General features: G+C 53.7%; 1 protein-coding gene across 18 annotated transcripts in view; it reads left to right on the top strand.

The window, feature by feature from the left end:
- LOC113809654 (uncharacterized) overlaps positions 1-20,000 on the top strand; it is a 258,298-nt gene that overhangs the window by 137,576 nt on the left and 100,722 nt on the right. For 15 of the 18 annotated variants that reach the window (XR_011398115.1, XR_011398114.1, XM_070113568.1 and 12 more), the window contains exon 15: positions 110-20,000. This exon is cut by the window's right edge and continues 539 nt beyond it. Coding sequence is in view for 16 of the 18 variants with exons in the window: in XM_070113568.1 (XP_069969669.1) it covers positions 110-20,000 (19,891 nt within the window). In the remaining 2 variants the exon portion in view is untranslated. The remainder of the gene's footprint in view (positions 1-109) is intronic. The other 3 variants (XM_070113581.1, XM_070113580.1, XM_070113577.1) reach the window with 3 other exon arrangements.

The raw sequence follows: 20,000 nt of genomic DNA, 5'->3' as shown, positions 1-20,000 counted from the left end.
GTTTATGTTGCTCCTTTTATGGAACGTATAAAACAAGAAAGAAACAAATCCGAAGGTGAGTATAGTGCACATGATGATGAATTACTTTGAATCTATTGTTGAATCTCAGGTACCTCTGAAGACGATCTCAGCGATCATGACGTTTCTGACGAGGACAAAAAACCGAGAGACAGAGACATAACTGACACTTACAGACACGTAAAACGCACCGCAACAGCAACTGACACTAAGACATCGAAAACAACAACACACATTTCTAGCACCAAAGTTGATAAGTCTGAATGGGCTGATGTTATTTCTGTTCATAAGAAAACCACAAAGCAAAGTGTCAAACAGTTAGATAAGCCAGAAAAGCTAACAAAGAAACCCGGGAGACCAGGTGAAGAGGAACCAGGTACAGAGGAGCCCGAGGATATGAAACGAAGACCTAGCAAAACAAGTAAGCTTGGAAGGCCAGGAGAAGAAGAGCCTGAGGATGTAAGGGGTAAACCTGGCAAGTCTGGTCGCCCAGGCGAAGAACCGTCGAAGAGAAAGCCAAGCAAGCCTGGAAGGCCAGGAGAAGAGCCTGAAGACGTTAAGAGGAGACCAGGCAAGCCCGGAAAGCCAGGAGAGGAAGAGCCTGAAGACATTAAGAGGAGACCAGGCAAGCCCGGAAGGCCAGGAGAGGAAGAGCCCGAAGACGTTAGGAGGAGACCAGGCAAGCCCGGAAGGCCAGGAGAGGAAGAGCCTGAAGACGTTAAGAGGAGACCAGGCAAGCCCGGAAGGCCAGGAGAGGAAGAGCCTGAAGACGTAAGGAGGAGACCGAGCAAGCCTGGAAGGCCAGGAGAGGAAGAGCCCGAAGACGTTAGGAGGAGACCAGGCAAGCCCGGAAGGCCAGGAGAGGAAGAGCCTGAAGACGTTAGGAGGAGACCAGGCAAGCCCGGAAGGCCAGGAGAGGAAGAGCCTGAAGACGTTAAGAGGAGACCAGGCAAGCCCGGAAGGCCAGGAGAGGAAGAGCCTGAAGACGTTAGGAGGAGACCAGGCAAGCCCGGAAGGCCAGGAGAGGAAGAGCCTGAAGACGTAAGGAGGAGACCAGGCAAGCCCGGAAGGCCAGGAGAGGAAGAGCCTGAAGACGTTAGGAGGAGACCAGGCAAGCCCGGAAGGCCAGGAGAGGAAGAGCCTGAAGACGTTAAGAGGAGACCAGGCAAGCCCGGAAGGCCAGGAGAGGAAGAGCCTGAAGACGTAAGGAGGAGACCGAGCAAGCCTGGAAGGCCAGGAGAGGAAGAGCCCGAAGACGTTAGGAGGAGACCAGGCAAGCCCGGAAGGCCAGGAGAGGAAGAGCCTGAAGACATTAAGAGGAGACCAGGCAAGCCCGGAAGGCCAGGAGAGGAAGAGCCTGAAGACGTTAAGAGGAGACCAGGCAAGCCCGGAAGGCCAGGAGAGGAAGAGCCTGAAGACGTTAGGAGGAGACCAGGCAAGCCCGGAAGGCCAGGAGAGGAAGAGCCTGAAGACGTTAAGAGGAGACCAGGCAAGCCCGGAAGGCCAGGAGAGGAAGAGCCTGAAGACGTTAAGAGGAGACCAGGCAAGCCCGGAAGGCCAGGAGAGGAAGAGCCTGAAGACGTTAAGAGGAGACCAGGCAAGCCCGGAAGGCCAGGAGAGGAAGAGCCTGAAGACGTTAGGAGGAGACCAGGCAAGCCCGGAAGGCCAGGAGAGGAAGAGCCTGAAGACGTAAGGAGGAGACCAGGCAAGCCTGGAAGGCCAGGAGAGGAAGAGCCTGAAGACGTAAGGAGGAGACCAGGCAAGCCCGGAAGGCCAGGAGAGGAAGAGCCTGAAGACGTAAGGAGGAGACCAGGCAAGCCCGGAAGGCCAGGAGAGGAAGAGCCTGAAGACGTTAGGAGGAGACCAGGCAAGCCCGGAAGGCCAGGAGAGGAAGAGCCTGAAGACGTAAGGAGGAGACCAGGCAAGCCCGGAAGGCCAGGAGAGGAAGAGCCTGAAGACGTTAGGAGGAGACCAGGCAAGCCCGGAAGGCCAGGGGAGGAAGAGCCTGAAGACGTAAGGCGGAGACCAGGCAAGCCCGGAAGGCCAGGAGAGGAAGAGCCTGAAGACGTTAAGAGGAGACCAGACAAGCCCGGAAGGCCAGGAGAGGAAGAGCCTGAAGACGTTAAGAGGAGACCAGGCAAGCCCGGAAGGCCAGGAGAGGAAGAGCCTGAAGACGTAAGGAGGAGACCAGGCAAGCCCGGAAGGCCAGGAGAGGAAGAGCCTGAAGACGTAAGGAGGAGACCAGGCAAGCCCGGAAGGCCAGGAGAGGAAGAGCCTGAAGACGTTAGGAGGAGACCAGGCAAGCCCGGAAGGCCAGGAGAGGAAGAGCCTGAAGACGTTAGGAGGAGACCAGGCAAGCCCGGAAGGCCAGGGGAGGAAGAGCCTGAAGACGTAAGGAGGAGACCAGGCAAGCCCGGAAGGCCAGGAGAGGAAGAGCCTGAAGACGTAAGGAGGAGACCAGGCAAGCCCGGAAGGCCAGGAGAGGAAGAGCCTGAAGACGTAAGGAGGAGACCAGGCAAGCCCGGAAGGCCAGGAGAGGAAGAGCCTGAAGACGTAAGGAGGAGACCAGGCAAGCCCGGAAGGCCAGGAGAGGAAGAGCCTGAAGACGTTAGGAGGAGACCAGGCAAGCCCGGAAGGCCAGGAGAGGAAGAGCCTGAAGACGTAAGGAGGAGACCAAGCAAGCCCGGAAGGCCAGGAGAAGAAGAGCCTGAAGACGTAAGGAGGAGACCAGGCAAGCCCGGAAGGCCAGGAGAGGAAGAGCCTGAAGACGTAAGGAGGAGACCAGGCAAGCCCGGAAGGCCAGGAGAGGAAGAGCCTGAAGACGTAAGGAGGAGACCAGGCAAGCCCGGAAGGCCAGGAGAGGAAGAGCCTGAAGACATTAGGAGGAGACCAGGCAAGCCCGGACGGCCAGGAGAGGAAGAGCCTGAAGATGTTAAGAGGAGACCAGGCAAGCCCGGAAGGCCAGGAGAGGAAGAGCCTGAAGACATTAGGAGGAGACCAGGCAAGCCCGGAAGGCCAGGAGAGGAAGAGCCTGAAGACGTTAAGAGGAGACCAGGCAAGCCCGGAAGGCCAGGAGAGGAAGAGCCTGAAGACGTAAGGAGGAGACCAGGCAAGCCCGGAAGGCCAGGAGAGGAAGAGCCTGAAGACGTAAGGAGGAGACCAGGCAAGCCCGGAAGGCCAGGAGAGGAAGAGCCTGAAGACGTAAGGAGGAGACCGAGTAAGCCCGGAAGGCCAGGAGACGAAGAGCCTGAAGATGTTAAGAGGAGACCAGGCAAGCCCGGAAGGCCAGGAGAGGAAGAGCCTGAAGACATTAGAAGGAGACCAGGCAAGCCCGGAAGGCCAGGAGAGGAAGAGCCTGAAGACGTTAAGAGGAGACCAGGCAAGCCCGGAAGGCCAGGAGAGGAAGAGCCCGAAGACGTTAGGAGGAGACCAGGCAAGCCCGGAAGGCCAGGAGAAGAAGAGCCTGAAGATTATGAGCTAGTTGTAGATGAAGATTTTGATGTATATAAGGAGGCTCATTTATCTACTAGAGTTCACAAGTCATTTGAAAGCAGCACTTTCAAGCAGTCTACAGTTAGTAGTACACTTGTATCAAGAACTGACCAGTTGATATCAACAAAGACATATGATTCTGAGGATTATGAACCAGACCAAATTAAGAAAATACCAGGTGATGAGCCAGAAACCAGAGATGGAGGCAAGGAACCAAGGAGAGCTAGTCCTCGTAGGCCTGGAGAAGAGCCTGATTCCAAAAGGGTTCGTCCGAGTGATACAAATAAAGAACCTAGGAAAGGTAGCCCAGGTGATAAAGATAAAGAGCCCAGAAAGATCAGTCCTGGAAGACCTGGTGAAAGAGACAAAGAACCAAGAAAATCTAGTCCCGGAAGACCAGGTGACAAAGATAAAGAACCTAGAAAAATTAGCCCTGGAAGACCTGGTGATCGAGACAAAGAACCCAGAAAGGTTAGTCCAGGAAGGCCGAGTGACAAAGACAAGGAACCCAAAAAAGCTGGAAGGCCAAGTGAAACAGGAAAAGAACCCAGGAAGTATAGTCCTGGAAGACCGGGTGACAAAGACAAAGAACCGAGAAAGGTTGTCCCTGGCAAGCCAAGTGATAAAGAGAAGGACCCCAGAAAGGTCAGTCCTAGGAAACCAGGTAAACCAGGTGATGAAGAGCCAACTTTGGATGTTGAAATAGTTTCGGGTGATGAGTCTGATACATATGAGTTGTCAACAACAGTGCGAAAAACATATGAAACTAGTGACGTCAGGCGGTCCACTGTTAGCAGAGCAGTGGTTTCTCGAACAGAAAAACTTGTGACCAGCCACACAACTGAGTCTGATGAGGAGTTCAAAAAAATAAGAAGACCAAGAGAAGAATCCCCAGAGAAACCAGATAAGAAAACATTGGGCAAAGAACCAGTTGTAGATGAAAGAGAGCCTGCTAAACGAAAGCCAAGTAAACCAGCTGATCGACTAGAGAAAGGAAGGGTGAAACCTGGAGATGGGAAGATGAGTCCTAGAAAACCGGGTGACGAACCAGAAGTTACGAAAAAGAAACCAGGAAGGCCTGGAGAAACAGATGTAGCCAAAAGACCAAGCAGAGATAAGCCTGGTAGGCCGGATGATGATAGGAAAAAACCAGGTAGACCAGGTGAAGAACCTGAATATATAAAGAGAAAGCCAAGTAGGCCAGGCGAGGAAGAACCGGAAGATGTTAGGAGACCTGGAGAGCCTGAAGACATCAAGAGGAAACCGAGCAGGCCAGGTGAAGAAGAACCAGAAAATATTAGGAGGAGGCCAAGCAGACCAGATGAGCCTGAGTACATTATAAGGAGACCAGATAGACCAGACGAAGAACCTTTAGATGTGAATAAGATACCAGGAGAGGAAGAACCAGAAGACACTAGGGAGAGACCAGATAGGCCAGGTGAACCTGATACATACGACACTGAGATATGTGTCACAAGAAGGGAAACCTTAGAGAGGAGTGCTGTTCAGAGATCCACCGTTAGTACAGTGGTATCTAGAACAGACGAAGTTGTGACAAGCCAAATCATTGATTTTGAGGATGTAAAAGATACTAGGACTACACGAAAACCAAAGGAAGAAGCTCCTGGAAAGAAATCCATAAAACCAATTAGTGATAAGCCAGGGGTCACCAAGAAAGTAAGTAGACCAGTCGGTGAAGAACCCGAGGATATCAAGAAACACCCAGATAAAACAGGGAAGTCTGCTAGGCCAAGTGGCAAAGAACCAGATGAAACGAAAAGAAGACCAGGTAAACCTGGAAAGCCAGATGATGAGAAACCTGAAGATATCAAAAAGAGGCCAAGTAAGCCTGGTAAGCCAGGTAAGGATGAGCCTGAAGATCTTAGAAAAAGGCCAGGGAAGCCAGGTAGGCCAGGTGAAGAAGAGCCTGAAGACGTAAGGAGGAGACCAGGCAAGCCCGGAAGGCCAAGAGAGGAAGAGCCAAAAGACGTTAAGAGGAGACCAGGCAAGCCTGGAAGGCCAGGAGAGGAAGAGCCTGAAGACGTAAGGAGGAGACCAGGCAAGCCCGGAAGGCCAGGAGAGGAAGAGCCTGAAGACGTAAGGAGGAGACCAGGCAAGCCCGGAAGGCCAGGAGAGGAAGAGCCTGAAGACATAAGGAAGAGACCAGGCAAGCCCGGAAGGCCAGGAGAGGAAGAGCCTGAAGACGTAAGGAGGAGACCAAGCAAGCCCGGAAGGCCAGGAGAGGAAGAGCCTGAAGACGTAAGGAGGAGACCAGGCAAGCCCGGAAGGCCAGGAGACGAAGAGCCTGAAGATGTAAGGAGGAGACCAGGCGAGTCCGGAAGGCCAGGAGAGGAAGAGCCTGAAGACATAAGGAGGAGACCAGGCAAGCCCGGAAGGCCAGGAGACGAAGAGCCCGAAGATGTAAGGAGGAGACCAGGCGAGCCCGGAAGGCCAGGAGAGGAAGAGCCTGAAGACATAAGGAGGAGACCAGGCAAGCCCGGAAGGCCAGGAGAGGAAGAGCCTGAAGACGTAAGGAGGAGACCAAGCAAGCCCGGAAGGCCAGGAGAGGAAGAGCCTGAAGACGTAAGGAGGAGACCAGGCAAGCCCGGAAGGCCAGGAGACGAAGAGCCTGAAGATGTAAGGAGGAGACCAGGTGAGCCCGGAAGGCCAGGAGAGGAAGAGCCCGAAGATGTAAGGAGGAGACCAGGCGAGCCCGGAAGGCCAGGAGAGGAAGAGCCTGAAGACGTAAGGAGGAGACCAAGCAAGCCCGGAAGGCCAGGAGAGGAAGAGCCTGAAGACGTAAGGAGGAGACCAGGCAAGCCCGGAAGGCCAGGAGAGGAAGAGCCTGAAGACGTTAGGAGGAGACCAGGCAAGCCCGGAAGGCCAGGAGAGGAAGAGCCTGAAGACGTAAGGAGGAGACCAGGCAAGCCCGGAAGGCCAGGAGAGGAAGAGCCTGAAGACATTAAGAGGAGACCAGGCGAGCCCGGAAGGCCAGGAGAGGAAGAGCCTGAAGACGTAAGGAGGAGACCAGGCAAGCCCGGAAGGCCAGGAGAGGAAGAGCCTGAAGACGTAAGGAGGAGACCAGGCAAGCCCGGAAGGCCAGGAGAGGAAGAGCCTGAAGACATTAAGAGGAGACCAGGCAAGCCCGGAAGGCCAGGAGAGGAAGAGCCTGAAGACATTAAGAGGAGACCAGGCAAGCCCGGAAGGCCAGGAGAGGAAGAGCCTGAAGACGTAAGGCGGAGACCAGGCAAGCCCGGAAGGCCAGGAGAGGAAGAGCCTGAAGACGTAAGGCGGAGACCAGGCAAGCCCGGAAGGCCAGGAGAGGAAGAGCCTGAAGACGTTAAGAGGAGACCAGGCAAGCCCGGAAGGCCAGGAGAGGAAGAGCCTGAAGACGTAAGGAGGAGACCAGGCAAGCCCGGAAGGCCAGGAGAGGAAGAGCCTGAAGACGTAAGGAGGAGACCAGGCAAGCCCGGAAGGCCAGGAGAGGAAGAGCCTGAAGACGTAAGGAGGAGACCAGGCAAGCCCGGAAAGCCAGGAGAGGAAGAGCCTGAAGACGTTAAGAGGAGACCAGGCAAGCCTGGAAGGCCAGGAGAGGAAGAGCCTGAAGACATTAGGAGGAGACCGAGCAAGCCTGGAAGGCCAGGAGAGGAAGAGCCTGAAGACATAAAGAGGAGACCAGGCAAGCCCGGAAGGCCAGGAGAGGAAGAGCCTGAAGACATTAAGAGGAGACCAGGCAAGCCCGGAAGGCCAGGAGAGGAAGAGCCTGAAGACGTAAGGAGGAGACCAGGCAAGCCCGGAAGGCCAGGAGAGGAAGAGCCCGAAGACGTTAAGAGAAGACCAGGCAAGCCCGGAAAGCCAGGAGAGGAAGAGCCTGAAGACGTAAGGAGGAGACCAGGCAAGCCCGGAAGGCCAGGAGAGGAAGAGCCCGAAGACGTAAGGAGGAGACCAGGCAAGCCCGGAAGGCCAGGAGAGGAAGAGCCTGAAGGCATTGAGAGGAGACCAAGGAAGCCTGGACGACCAGATGAGGAAGAATCTGAGTTAACAATAACAAGAAGGGAAACCTTAGAGAGGAGTACCATTCAAAGTTCCACGGTTAGTAGTACATTGGTATCAAAAACAGATCAGTTTGTTACAAGTCAGACCATTGAGTTCGAAGAACCTGAAGAGGAAGAGCCTGAAGACGTTAGGAGGAGACCAGGCAAGCCCGGAAAGCCAGGAGAGGAAGAGCCTGAAGACGTTAGGAGGAGACCAGGCAAGCCCGGAAGGCCAGGAGAGGAAGAGCCTGAAGACGTTAGGAGGAGACCAGGCAAGCCCGGAAAGCCAGGAGAGGAAGAGCCTGAAGACGTTAGGAGGAGACCAGGCAAGCCCGGAAGGCCAGGAGAGGAAGAGCCTGAAGACGTTAAGAAGAGACCAGGCAAGCCCGGAAGGCCAGGAGAGGAAGAGCCTGAAGACGTTAAGAAGAGACCAGGCAAGCCCGGAAGGCCAGGAGAGGAAGAGCCTGAAGACGTTAAGAGGAGACCAGGCAAGCCCGGAAGGCCAGGAGAGGAAGAGCCTGAAGACGTTAAGAAGAGACCAGGCAAGCCCGGAAGGCCAGGAGAGGAAGAGCCTGAAGACGTTAAGAGGAGACCAGGCAAGCCCGGAAGGCCAGGAGAGGAAGAGCCTGAAGACGTAAAGAGGAGACCAGGCAAGCCTGGAAGGCCAGGAGAGGAAGAGCCTGAAGACGTAAGGAGGAGACCAGGCAAGATCGGAAGGCCAGGAGAGGAAGAGCCTGAAGACGTAAGGCGGAGACCAGGCAAGCCCGGAAGGCCAGGAGAGGAAGAGCCTGAAGACGTTAAGAGGAGACCAGGCAAGCCCGGAAGGCCAGGAGAGGAAGAGCCTGAAGACGTAAGGAGGAGACCAGGCAAGCATGGAAGGCCAGGAGAGGAAGAGCCTGAAGACGTAAGGAGGAGACCAGGCAAGCCCGGAAGGCCAGGAGAGGAAGAGCCTGAAGACATTAGGAGGAGACCGAGCAAGCCTGGAAGGCCAGGAGAGGAAGAGCCTGAAGACGTAAGGAGGAGACCAGGCAAGCCCGGACGGCCAGGAGAGGAAGAGCCTGAAGACGTAAGGAGGAGACCAGGCAAGCCCGGAAGGCCAGGAGAGGAAGAGCCTGAAGACGTAAGGAGGAGACCAGGCAAGCCCGGAAGGCCAGGAGAGGAAGAGCCTGAAGACGTAAGGAGGAGACCAGGCAAGCCCGGAAGGCCAGGAGAGGAAGAGCCTGAAGACGTAAGGAGGAGACCAGGCAAGCCCGGAAGGCCAGGAGAGGAAGAGCCTGAAGATGTAAGGAGGAGACCAGGCAAGCCCGGAAGGCCAGGAGAGGAAGAGCCTGAAGACATTAAGAGGAGACCAGGCAAGCCCGGAAGGCCAGGAGAGGAAGAGCCTGAAGACATTAGGAGGAGACCAGGCAAGCCCGGACGGCCAGGAGAGGAAGAGCCTGAAGATGTTAAGAGGAGACCAGGCAAGCCCGGAAGGCCAGGAGAGGAAGAGCCTGAAGACATTAAGAGGAGACCAGGCAAGCCCGGAAGGCCAGGAGAGGAAGAGCCTGAAGACGTTAGGAGGAGACCAGGAAGACCAGATGAACCTGATACATATGAGGAATCTGAACTATCCATAACGAGAAGGGAAATTTTGGAAAGAAATGCAGTCCAGAGATCAACAGTAAGTACTACTTTGGTGGCAAGAACAGATGAATCTATGATTAGCCAAATCACCGAAGAATCTGAAGATATAAAGAGAAGGCCAAGTAGGCCAGGGAAGCCTGATAAACCAGATGATAAGGAACCTGAGGATAGTAAAAGGAGACCAGGAAGGCCAGGAGAGAAGGAACCTGACGATAAGAGAAAACCAGGAACCATTACAGGGAGACCGGGCAGACCGAGTGAGGACGAACCTGAAGATGTTAAGAGAAGACCCAGCAGGCCAGATGAGGAGAAACCTGAGAATATTAGGAGGAGACCGGGTAGGCCAGGTGAGGAACCTGAAATTGACGATGTTACGAGACGCTATGACTTGACTACGTATGACGACGTATCTAGAACTGAAGTTGTTCAGGAAACATTAGTACAAAGGAGTATTGAGGAAACATCTTTCCGTAGCACAGTTGTAAGTGAGGCTGTTGTTTTGGATGATACGGTTTATTATGTAAGTGAAGAGTACACCAGTGAAACAAGTGAAGAGGAAGTAGATGAAGACACTGAAACGACAGATAAATCAAAGAAACGTTCGCCAAAGGATATTCCTAAAAAGAAAACAAGGGAGACAGAGAAACGTCCAAAGAGAAGACCAGAAGATGTGAAGGCCAAGCCAGGCAAGCCTGATGAAAAGGAACCTGTAGGCATTAAAAAGAGACCAGGTAAGCCAGGCGAAAAGGAACCTGACGATGCCAAGAGAAAGCCCAGTAGGACAGGTGATAAAGAGCCAGAAGACATCAAGAAAAAACCCGGCCGGCCAGGCGATGAACCTGGAGACAGGAAAAGACCAGGTAAACCAGGAGAGAAAGAACCTGTGGATGTTAAAGGAAGACCAGCTGACAAAGAGCCAGAGGATATTAAGAGAAAACCAGGCAGACCAAGTGGCAGTAAACCAGAAGATACTAAGAAGAGACCAGGTAAACCAGTAGATAAAGAACCTGTAAAAGGAAAGCTAGGTAGGCCAGCTAAACCTGATGAACCAGGAGAGGAAGAGCCGGAGGACGTTAAGAGACGACCAAGCAAGCCAGGTGAAAAGAAACCAGATGACATTAAGAGGAAACCTAGCAAGCCAGGTGAGAAAAAACCTGAAGACATTAAGAGAAGACCAGGCAGGCCAGGTGAGGAGGAACCTGAAGACATTAAGAGAAGGCCAGGCAGGCCAGGTGAGGAAGAACCTGAAGGTATTAAGAGAAGACCAGGCAGGCCAGGTGAGGAAGAACCTGAAGACATTAAGAGAAGGCCAAGCAGGCCAGGTGAGGAAGAACCTGAAGATATAAGGAGGCGACCAGGCAGGCCAGGTGAGGAAGAACCTGAAGATATAAGGAGGCGACCAGGCAGGCCAGGTGAGGAAGAACCTGAAGATATAAGGAGGCGACCAGGCAGGCCAGGTGAGGAAGAACCTGAAGATATAAGGAGGCGACCAGGCAGGCCAGGTGAGGAAGAACCTGAAGACATTAAGAGAAGGCCAGGCAGGCCAGGTGAGGAAGAACCTGAAGACATTAAGAGAAGGCCAAGCAGGCCAGGTGATGAAGAACCTGAAGGTATTAGGAGAAGGCCAGGCAGGCCAGGTGAGGAAGAACCTGAAGATATAAGGAGGCGACCAGGCAGGCCAGGTGAGGAAGAACCTGAAGACATTAAGAGAATGCCAGGCAGGCCAGGTGAGGAAGAACCTGAAGACATTAAGAGAAGGCCAGGCAGGCCAGGTGAGGAAGAACCTGAAGATATAAGGAGGCGACCAGGCAGGCCAGGTGAGGAAGAACCTGAAGACATTAAGAGAATGCCAGGCAGGCCAGGTGAGGAAGAACCTGAAGGTATTAAGAGAAGGCCAGGCAGGCCAGGTGAGGAAGAACCCGAAGATATAAGGAGGCGACCAGGCAGGCCAGGTGAGGAAGAACCTGAAGATATAAGGAGGCGACCAGGCAGGCCAGGTGAGGAAGAACCTGAAGATATAAGGAGGCGACCAGGCAGGCCAGGTGAGGAAGAACCTGAAGATATAAGGAGGCGACCAGGCAGGCCAGGTGAGGAAGAACCTGAAGATATAAGGAGGCGACCAGGCAGGCCAGGTGAGGAAGAACCTGAAGACATTAAGAGAAGGCCAGGCAGGCCAGGTGAGGAAGAACCTGAAGACATTAAGAGAAGGCCAAGCAGGCCAGGTGATGAAGAACCTGAAGACATTAAGAGAAGACCAGGCAGGCCAGGTGAGGAAGAACCTGAAGACATTAAGAGAAGGCCAGGCAGGCCAGGTGAGGAAGAACCTGAAGGCATTAAGAGAAGGCCAGGCAGGCCAGGTGAGGAAGAACCTGAAGACATTAGGAGGCGACCAGGCAGGCCAGGTGAGGAAGAACCTGAAGGTATTAAGAGAAGGCCAGGCAGGCCAGGTGAGGAAGAACCTGAAGGTATTAAGAGAAGGCCAAGCAGGCCAGGTGAGGAAGAACCTGAAGACATTAAGAGAAGGCCAGGCAGGCCAGGTGAAAAGGAACCTGAAGACATTAAGAGAAGGCCAGGCAGGCCAGGTGATGAAGAACCTGAAGACATTAAGAGAAGACCAGGCAGGCCAGGTGATGAAGAACCTGAAGACATTAAGAGAAGACCAAGCAGGCCAGGTGAGGAAGAACCTGAAGGCATTAAGAGAAGGCCAGGCATGCCAGGTGAGGAAGAACCTGAAGGTATTAGGAGAAGACCAGGCAGGCCAGGTGAGGAAGAACCTGAAGGTATTAAGAGAAGACCAGGCAGGCCAGGTGAGGAAGAACCTGAAGATATAAGGAGGCGACCAGGCAGGCCAGGTGAGGAAGAACCTGAAGATATAAGGAGGCGACCAGGCAGGCCAGGTGAGGAAGAACCTGAAGATATAAGGAGGCGACCAGGCAGGCCAGGTGAGGAAGAACCTGAAGACATTAAGAGAAGGCCAGGCAGGCCAGGTGAGGAAGAACCTGAAGACATTAAGAGAAGGCCAGGCAGGCCAGGTGAGGAAGAACCTGAAGACATTAAGAGAAGGCCAGGCAGGCCAGGTGAGGAAGAACCTGAAGGTATTAAGAGGCGACCAGGCAGGCCAGGTGAGGAAGAACCTGAAGATATAAGGAGGCGACCAGGCAGGCCAGGTGAGGAAGAACCTGAAGATATAAGGAGGCGACCAGGCAGGCCAGGTGAGGAAGAACCTGAAGACATTAAGAGAAGGCCAGGCAGGCCAGGTGAGGAAGAACCTGAAGGCATTAAGAGAAGGCCAGGCAGGCCAGGTGAGGAAGAACCTGAAGGTATTAAGAGAAGGCCAGGTAGGCCAGGTGAGGAAGAACCTGAAGACATTAGGAGGCGACCAGGCAGGCCAGGTGAGGAAGAACCAGAAGACATTAAGAGAAGGCCAGGCAGGCCAGGTGAGGAAGAACCTGAAGACATTAAGAGAAGACCAGGCAGGCCAGGTGAGGAAGAACCTGAAGGTATTAAGAGAAGGCCAGGCAGGCCAGGTGAGGAAGAACCTGAAGGCATTAAGAGAAGGCCAGGCAGGCCAGGTGAGGAAGAACCTGAAGACATTAGGAGGCGACCAGGCAGGCCAGGTGAGGAAGAACCTGAAGGTATTAAGAGAAGGCCAGGCAGGCCAGGTGAGGAAGAACCTGAAGACATTAGGAGGCGACCAGGCAGGCCAGGTGAGGAAGAACCTGAAGGTATTAAGAGAAGGCCAGGCAGGCCAGGTGAGGAAGAACCTGAAGATATTAAGAGAAGGCCAGGCAGGCCAGGTGATGAAGAACCTGAAGACATTAAGAGAAGACCAGGCAGGCCAGGTGAGGAAGAACCTGAAGGTATTAAGAGAAGGCCAGGCAGGCCAGGTGAGGAAGAACCTGAAGGTATTAGGAGAAGGCCAGGCAGGCCAGGTGAGGAAGAACCTGAAGGTATTAAGAGAAGGCCAGGCAGGCCAGGTGAGGAAGAACCTGAAGACATTAAGAGAAGACCAGGCAGGCCAGGTGAGGAAGAACCTGAAGACATTAGGAGGCGACCAGGCAGGCCAGGTGAGGAAGAACCTGAAGGTATTAGGAGAAGGCCAGGCAGGCCAGGTGAGGAAGAACCTGAAGACATTAAGAGAAGACCAGGCAGGCCAGGTGAGGAAGAACCTGAAGACATTAAGAGAAGACCAGGCAGGCCAGGTGAGGAAGAACCTGAAGACATTAAGAGAAGACCAGGCAGGCCAGGTGAGGAAGAACCTGAAGACATTAAGAGAAGACCAGGCAGGCCAGGTGAGGAAGAACCTGAAGGTATTAAGAGAAGACCAGGCAGGCCAGGTGAGGAAGAACCTGAAGACATTAAGAGAAGGCCAGGCAGGCCAGGTGAGGAAGAACCTGAAGACATTAAGAGAAGACCAGGCAGGCCAGGTGAGGAAGAACCTGAAGACATTAAGAGAAGACCAGGCATGCCAGGTGAGGAAGAACCTGAAGACATTAAGAGAAGGCCAGGCAGGCCAGGTGAGGAAGAACCTGAAGACATTAAGAGAAGACCAGGCATGCCAGGTGAGGAAGAACCTGAAGACATTAAGAGAAGGCCAGGCAGGCCAGGTGAGGAAGAACCTGAAGACATTAGGAGGCGACCAGGCAGGCCAGGTGAAAAGGAACCTGAAGACATTAAGAGAAGACCAGGCAGGCCAGGTGAGGAAGAACCTGAAGACATTAAGAGAAGACCAGGCAGGCCAGGTGAAAAGGAACCTGAAGACATTAAGAGGCGACCAGGCAGGCCAGGTGAAAAGGAACCTGAAGACACTAAGAGGCGACCAGGCAGGCCAGGTGAAAAGGAACCTGAAGACATTAAGAGAAGACCAGGCAGGCCAGGTGAGGAAGAACCTGAAGACATTAAGAGAAGACCAGGCAGGCCAGGTGAAAAGGAACCTGAAGACATTAAGAGGCGACCAGGCAGGCCAGGTGAAAAGGAACCTGAAGACACTAAGAGGCGACCAGGCAGGCCAGGTGAGGAAGAACCTGAAGACATTAAGAGGCGACCAGGCAGGCCAGGTGAAAAGGAACCTGAAGACACTAAGAGGCGACCAGGCAGGCCAGGTGAAAAGGAACCTGAAGACACGAAGAGGCGACCAGGCAGGCCAGGTGAAAAGGAACCTGAAGACACTAAGAGGCGACCAGGCAGGCCAGGTGAAAAGGAACCTGAAGACACGAAGAGGCGACCAGGCAGGCCAGGTGAAAAGGAACCTGAAGACACTAAGAGGCGACCAGGCAGGCCAGGTGAAAAGGAACCTGAAGACACTAAGAGGCGACCAGGCAGGCCAGGTGAAAAGGAACCTGAAGACACTAAGAGGCGACCAGGCAGGCCAGGTGAAAAGGAACCTGAAGACACTAAGAGGCGACCAGGCAGGCCAGGTGAAAAGGAACCTGAAGACATTAAGAAGCGACCAGGCAGGCCAGGTGAAAAGGAACCTGAAGACACTAAGAGGCGACCAGGCAGACCAGGTGAAAAGGAACCTGAAGACACTAAGAGGCGACCAGGCAGGCCAGGTGAAAAGGAACCTGAAGACACTAAGAGGCGACCAGGCAGGCCAGGTGAAAAGGAACCTGAAGACACTAAGAGGCGACCAGGCAGGCCAGGTGAAAAGGAACCTGAAGACACTAAGAGGCGACCAGGCAGGCCAGGTGAAAAGGAACCTGAAGACACTAAGAGGCGACCAGGCAGGCCAGGTGAAACGGAACCTGAAGACACTAAGAGGCGACCAGGCAGGCCAGGTGAAAAGGAACCTGAAGACATTAAGAGGCGACCAGGCAGGCTAGGTGAAAAGGCACCTGAAGACACTAAGAGGCGACCAGGCAGGCCAGGTGAAAAGGAACCTGAAGACACTAAGAGGCGACCAGGCAGGCCAGGTGAAAAGGAACCTGAAGACACTAAGAGGCGACCAGGCAGGCCAGGTGAAAAGGAACCTGAAGACATTAAGAAGCGACCAGGCAGGCCAGGTGAAAAGGAACCTGAAGACAAGAGAAGGCCAGGCAGCCCAAGTGAGGAAGAACCTGGAGACGTTAGGAGGCGACCAGGCAGGCCAGGTGAGGAAGAACCTGAAGGTATTGAGAGGCGACCAGGCAGGCCAGGTGAGGAAGAACCTGAAGACATAAGGAGGCGACCAGGAAGGCCAGGTGAGGAAGAACCTGAAGACATTAAGAGAAGACCAGGCAGGCCAGGTGAGGAAGAACCTGAAGACATTAAGAGAAGACCAGGCAGGCCAGGTGAGGAAGAACCTGAAGATATTAAGAGAAGACCAGGCAGGCCAGGTGAGGAAGAACCTGAAGACATAAGGAGGCGACCAGGCAGGCCAGGTGAGGAAGAACCTGAAGACATTAAGAGAAGACCAGGCAGGCCAGGTGAGGAGGAACCTGAAGACATTAAGAGAAGACCAGGCAGGCCAGGTGAGGAAGAACCTGAAGACATTAGGAGGCGACCAGGCAGGCCAGGTGAGGAAGAACCTGAAGATATTAAGAGAAGACCAGGCAGGCCAGGTGAGGAAGAACCTGAAGATATTAAGAGAAGACCAGGCAGGCCAGGTGAGGAAGAACCTGAAGATATTAAGAGAAGACCAGGCAGGCCAGGTGAGGAAGAACCTGAAGATATTAAGAGAAGACCAGGCAGGCTAGGTGAAGAGGAACCGGAGGATATTAGAAGGAAACCAGGAAAACCAGGTAGACCAGATGAAGAAGAGCCTGAGGATATCAAAAGGAGACCAGGCAGGCCAGGTGAAAAGGAACCTGAAGACAGTAAGAGAAGACCAGGCAGGCCAGATGATGAACCTGAGGATGTTATATTGGACAGACCAGATGAAGGCGAATCTGACGATAACGAAGAAAGGAGACCAAAAAGACCAGGTGCAAAAGACACCGTTACAAAAAGACCACGTAAACCTGTTAGCCCAGGTGAGGAAGAACCTGAAGACGTTAAGAGGAGACCAGGCAAACCAGGAAAACCTGGTAAGATGGATGTAAAAGAACCTGAAGATGCGAAGAGGAAACCAGGCAGAAAGATTAGCCGCCCTGGTGAAAAGGAACCAACAACACCTACTAGAAAACCGAGTCAACCTGGTGATAAAGAGCCAGTGACACCTGGTAGAAAACCTAGCCGTCCTGGTGATAAGGAGCCAGTGACACCTGGTAGAAAACCTAGCCGCCCTGGTGATAAGGAGCCAGTGACACCTGGTAGAAAACCTAGCCGCCCTGGTGATAAGGAGCCAGTGACACCTGGTAGAAAACCTAGCCGCCCTGGTGATAAGGAGCCAGTGACACCTGGTAGAAAACCTAGCCGCCCTGGCGATAAGGAGCCAGTGACAACTGGTAGAAAACCGAGCCGTCCAGGTGAGAGGGAGCCGTCACCATTGATAAGAAAATCAGTAGATAGGGAACCTGAAGCGACAAGAAAACCGGGTAAGACAGGAGAGCCTTTGAAGGACAGAAGAACACCTAGCAGATCAAGTATTGACAGAGATGATGATCCTACACGACGAAGGATATCAACTCGTAGATCCCCATTCACTGGAAGGGAGGGCACCCCAGAATCTGATGACCTGCGACGAGGAGTACGAAGGGTTTCCCATCCAAGGAAAAACTCTCTTGATTATACTCAAGGTCGGAGACCCAGCCCTGACATTGAAGGCAGGACTTACAGTACACAGAGCCTTTCTGGAGTGTCTACTACAAGCTCTGTCCCGAGTTACATGAGGCCCAGAGGTGAATCTTGCAATTGCCGTCGCCATACTCCTGAAAGAGACATCCATGAAATTGAAGACTCCATCCTTAACTCTTACAAGTATACACGATGCACCAAGAAGATCACCAAGCCACCTGTCACTTATCACTATACTTACACAATTTCACCAGATCCCTCAGCTGGAGGAGGTGGCGGTGGGTCTTATTCAGTGTACTTTGGACCAAAAGACAAACCAACCCCAACTCATGCTGCTGGATTACCAACTCGAGTTTCTCCAGCAAGAGAAATTCCACAAGATGATCCTTCTGGCCAGCCTGAGGATAAAGGACGCCCAAGGGATCACCCTGACGACCCATCAGATAAACATCGTGATCAGCCTGATGACAAGGATCGTCCTAACCGCCCTGATGACAAAGATCGTCCAGGAGTAACTTACTATTATGTAGATAAATTTGGACATCGTGTGCCAGTTCCTGAAGGAGAACATCCAGAAGACAAGAGTCGTCTTGGTCGCCCTGATGACAAAGGTCGTCCAGATCAGCCTGATGACAAGGATAGTCCAGGCCGTCCTTCAGATCGTCCCGATGACCAGGGTCGTCCTGGCCGCCCAGATGACAAGGATCGTCCAGGCCGTCCTTCAGATCGCCCTGATGACCAGGGTCAGCCTGGCCAGCCTTCAGATCGTCCAGGAGTTACGTACTATTATGTGGACAAGTTTGGACACCGTGTGCCAGTCCCAGAAGGAGAACGTCCCGGAGACAGACGTAGTCCTGATCGCCCTGATGATCAGGGACGTCCTAAACATCCCGATGACAAGGATCGTCCTGGCCACCCAGATGATAAGGATCGTCCTGATGACCAGGGTCGTCCAGGCCGTCCTTCAGATCGCCCTGATGACAAGGATCGCCCTGATGACCAGGGTCAACCTGGCCAACCTTCAGATCGTCCAGGTGTGACTTACTATTACGTGGACAAGTTTGGCCATCGTGTACCGGTCCCAGAAGGAGAACGTCCCGGAGACAGACGTAGTCCTGATCGCCCTGATGATCAGGGACGTCCTAAACATCCCAATGATAAGGATCGTCCTGATGACCAGGGTCAGCCTGGCCAGCCTTCAGATCGTCCAGGTGTGACTTACTATTACGTGGATAAGTTTGGGCACCGTGTGCCAGTCCCAGAAGGAGAACGTCCTGGAGACAGGCGTAGTCCTGATCGCCCTGATGACAAGGATCGTCCCGATGACCAGGGTCGTCCTGGCCACCCAGATGACAAGGATCGTCCAGGACGCCCTTCAGATCGTCCCGATGACAAGGATCGTCCTGATGACCAGGGTCAACCTGGCCAACCTTCAGATCGTCCAGGTGTGACTTACTATTATGTGGACAAGTTTGGCCATCGTGTACCGGTCCCAGAAGGAGAACGTCCGGGTGACAGGCGTAGTCCTGATCGCCCTGATGACAAGGATCGTCCAGGCCGTCCTTCAGATCGCCCTGATGACCAGGGTCAACCTGGCCAACCTTCAGATCGTCCAGGTGTGACTTACTATTATGTGGACAAGTTTGGCCATCGTGTACCGGTCCCAGAAGGAGAACGTCCGGGTGACAAGCGTAGTCCTGATCGTCCCGATGACCAGGGTCGTCCTGGCCACCCGGATGACAAGGATCGTCCAGGCCGCCCTTCAGATCGCCCTGATGACCAGGGTCAGCCTGGCCAGCCTTCAGATCGTCCAGGAGTTACGTACTATTATGTGGACAAGTTTGGACACCGTGTGCCAGTCCCAGAAGGAGAACGTCCCGGAGACAGACGTAGTCCTGATCGCCCTGATGATCAGGGACGTCCTAAACATCCCGATGACAAGGATCGTCCTGGCCACCCAGATGATAAGGATCGTCCTGATGACCAGGGTCGTCCAGGCCGTCCTTCAGATCGCCCTGATGACAAGGATCGCCCTGATGACCAGGGTCAACCTGGCCAACCTTCAGATCGTCCAGGTGTGACTTACTATTACGTGGACAAGTTTGGCCATCGTGTACCAGTCCCAGAAGGAGAACGTCCCGGAGACAGACGTAGTCCTGATCGCCCTGATGACAAGGATCGTTCAGGCCGTCCTTCAGATCGTCCTGATGACAAGGATCGTCCAGGTGTGACTTACTATTACGTGGACAAGTTTGGCCATCGTGTACCAGTCCCAGAAGGAGAACGTCCCGGAGACAGACGTAGTCCTGATCGCCCTGATGACAAGGATCATCCAGGCCGTCCTTCAGATCGCCCTGATAACAAGGATCGTCCAGGCCGTCCTTCAGATCGCCCTGATGACCAGGGTCAACCTGGCCAACCTTCAGATCGTCCAGGTGTGACTTACTATTATGTGGACAAGTTTGGCCATCGTGTACCGGTCCCAGAAGGAGAACGTCCGGGTGACAGGCGTAGTCCTGATCGCCCTGATGACAAGGATCGTCCAGGCCGTCCTTCAGATCGCCCTGATGACCAGGGTCAACCTGGCCAACCTTCAGATCGTCCAGGTGTGACTTACTATTATGTGGACAAGTTTGGCCATCGTGTACCGGTCCCAGAAGGAGAACGTCCGGGTGACAAGCGTAGTCCTGATCGTCCCGATGACCAGGGTCGTCCTGGCCACCCGGATGACAAGGATCGTCCAGGCCGCCCTTCAGATCGCCCTGATGACCAGGGTCAGCCTGGCCAGCCTTCAGATCGTCCAGGAGTTACGTACTATTACGTGGATAAGTTTGGACACCGTGTGCCAGTCCCAGAAGGAGAACGTCCGGGTGACAGGCGTAGTCCTGATCGCCCTCATGATCAGGGACGTCCTGATCGTCCTGGCCACCCATCAGATCGCCCTGAGGACAAGGGTCGTCCAGGTCATCCCTCAGATCACACAGACAGCCAGAATCTCCCATCAGGTGGAAGTGACACTTTAAAGGAAGTTACAAAGCAAGGTGATGTGACAAACACTGTACTGAAAGTAGACAAATCTCAGCATACTAGCCGCCATCAGGCTACCAGTCAGAGGTTTACCTCACACACTTCTCACACAGCCCATCAGACTTCTCAAGATATTACTCATGCCACACATAG

The sequence above is a fragment of the Penaeus vannamei genome, chromosome 34, assembly GCF_042767895.1.
Source record: "Penaeus vannamei isolate JL-2024 chromosome 34, ASM4276789v1, whole genome shotgun sequence".
NCBI lineage: Eukaryota > Metazoa > Arthropoda > Malacostraca > Decapoda > Penaeidae > Penaeus > Penaeus vannamei.
The sequence above is the reverse complement of the archived record's forward strand: the minus strand, read 5'-3'. Positions and strand labels throughout refer to the sequence as shown.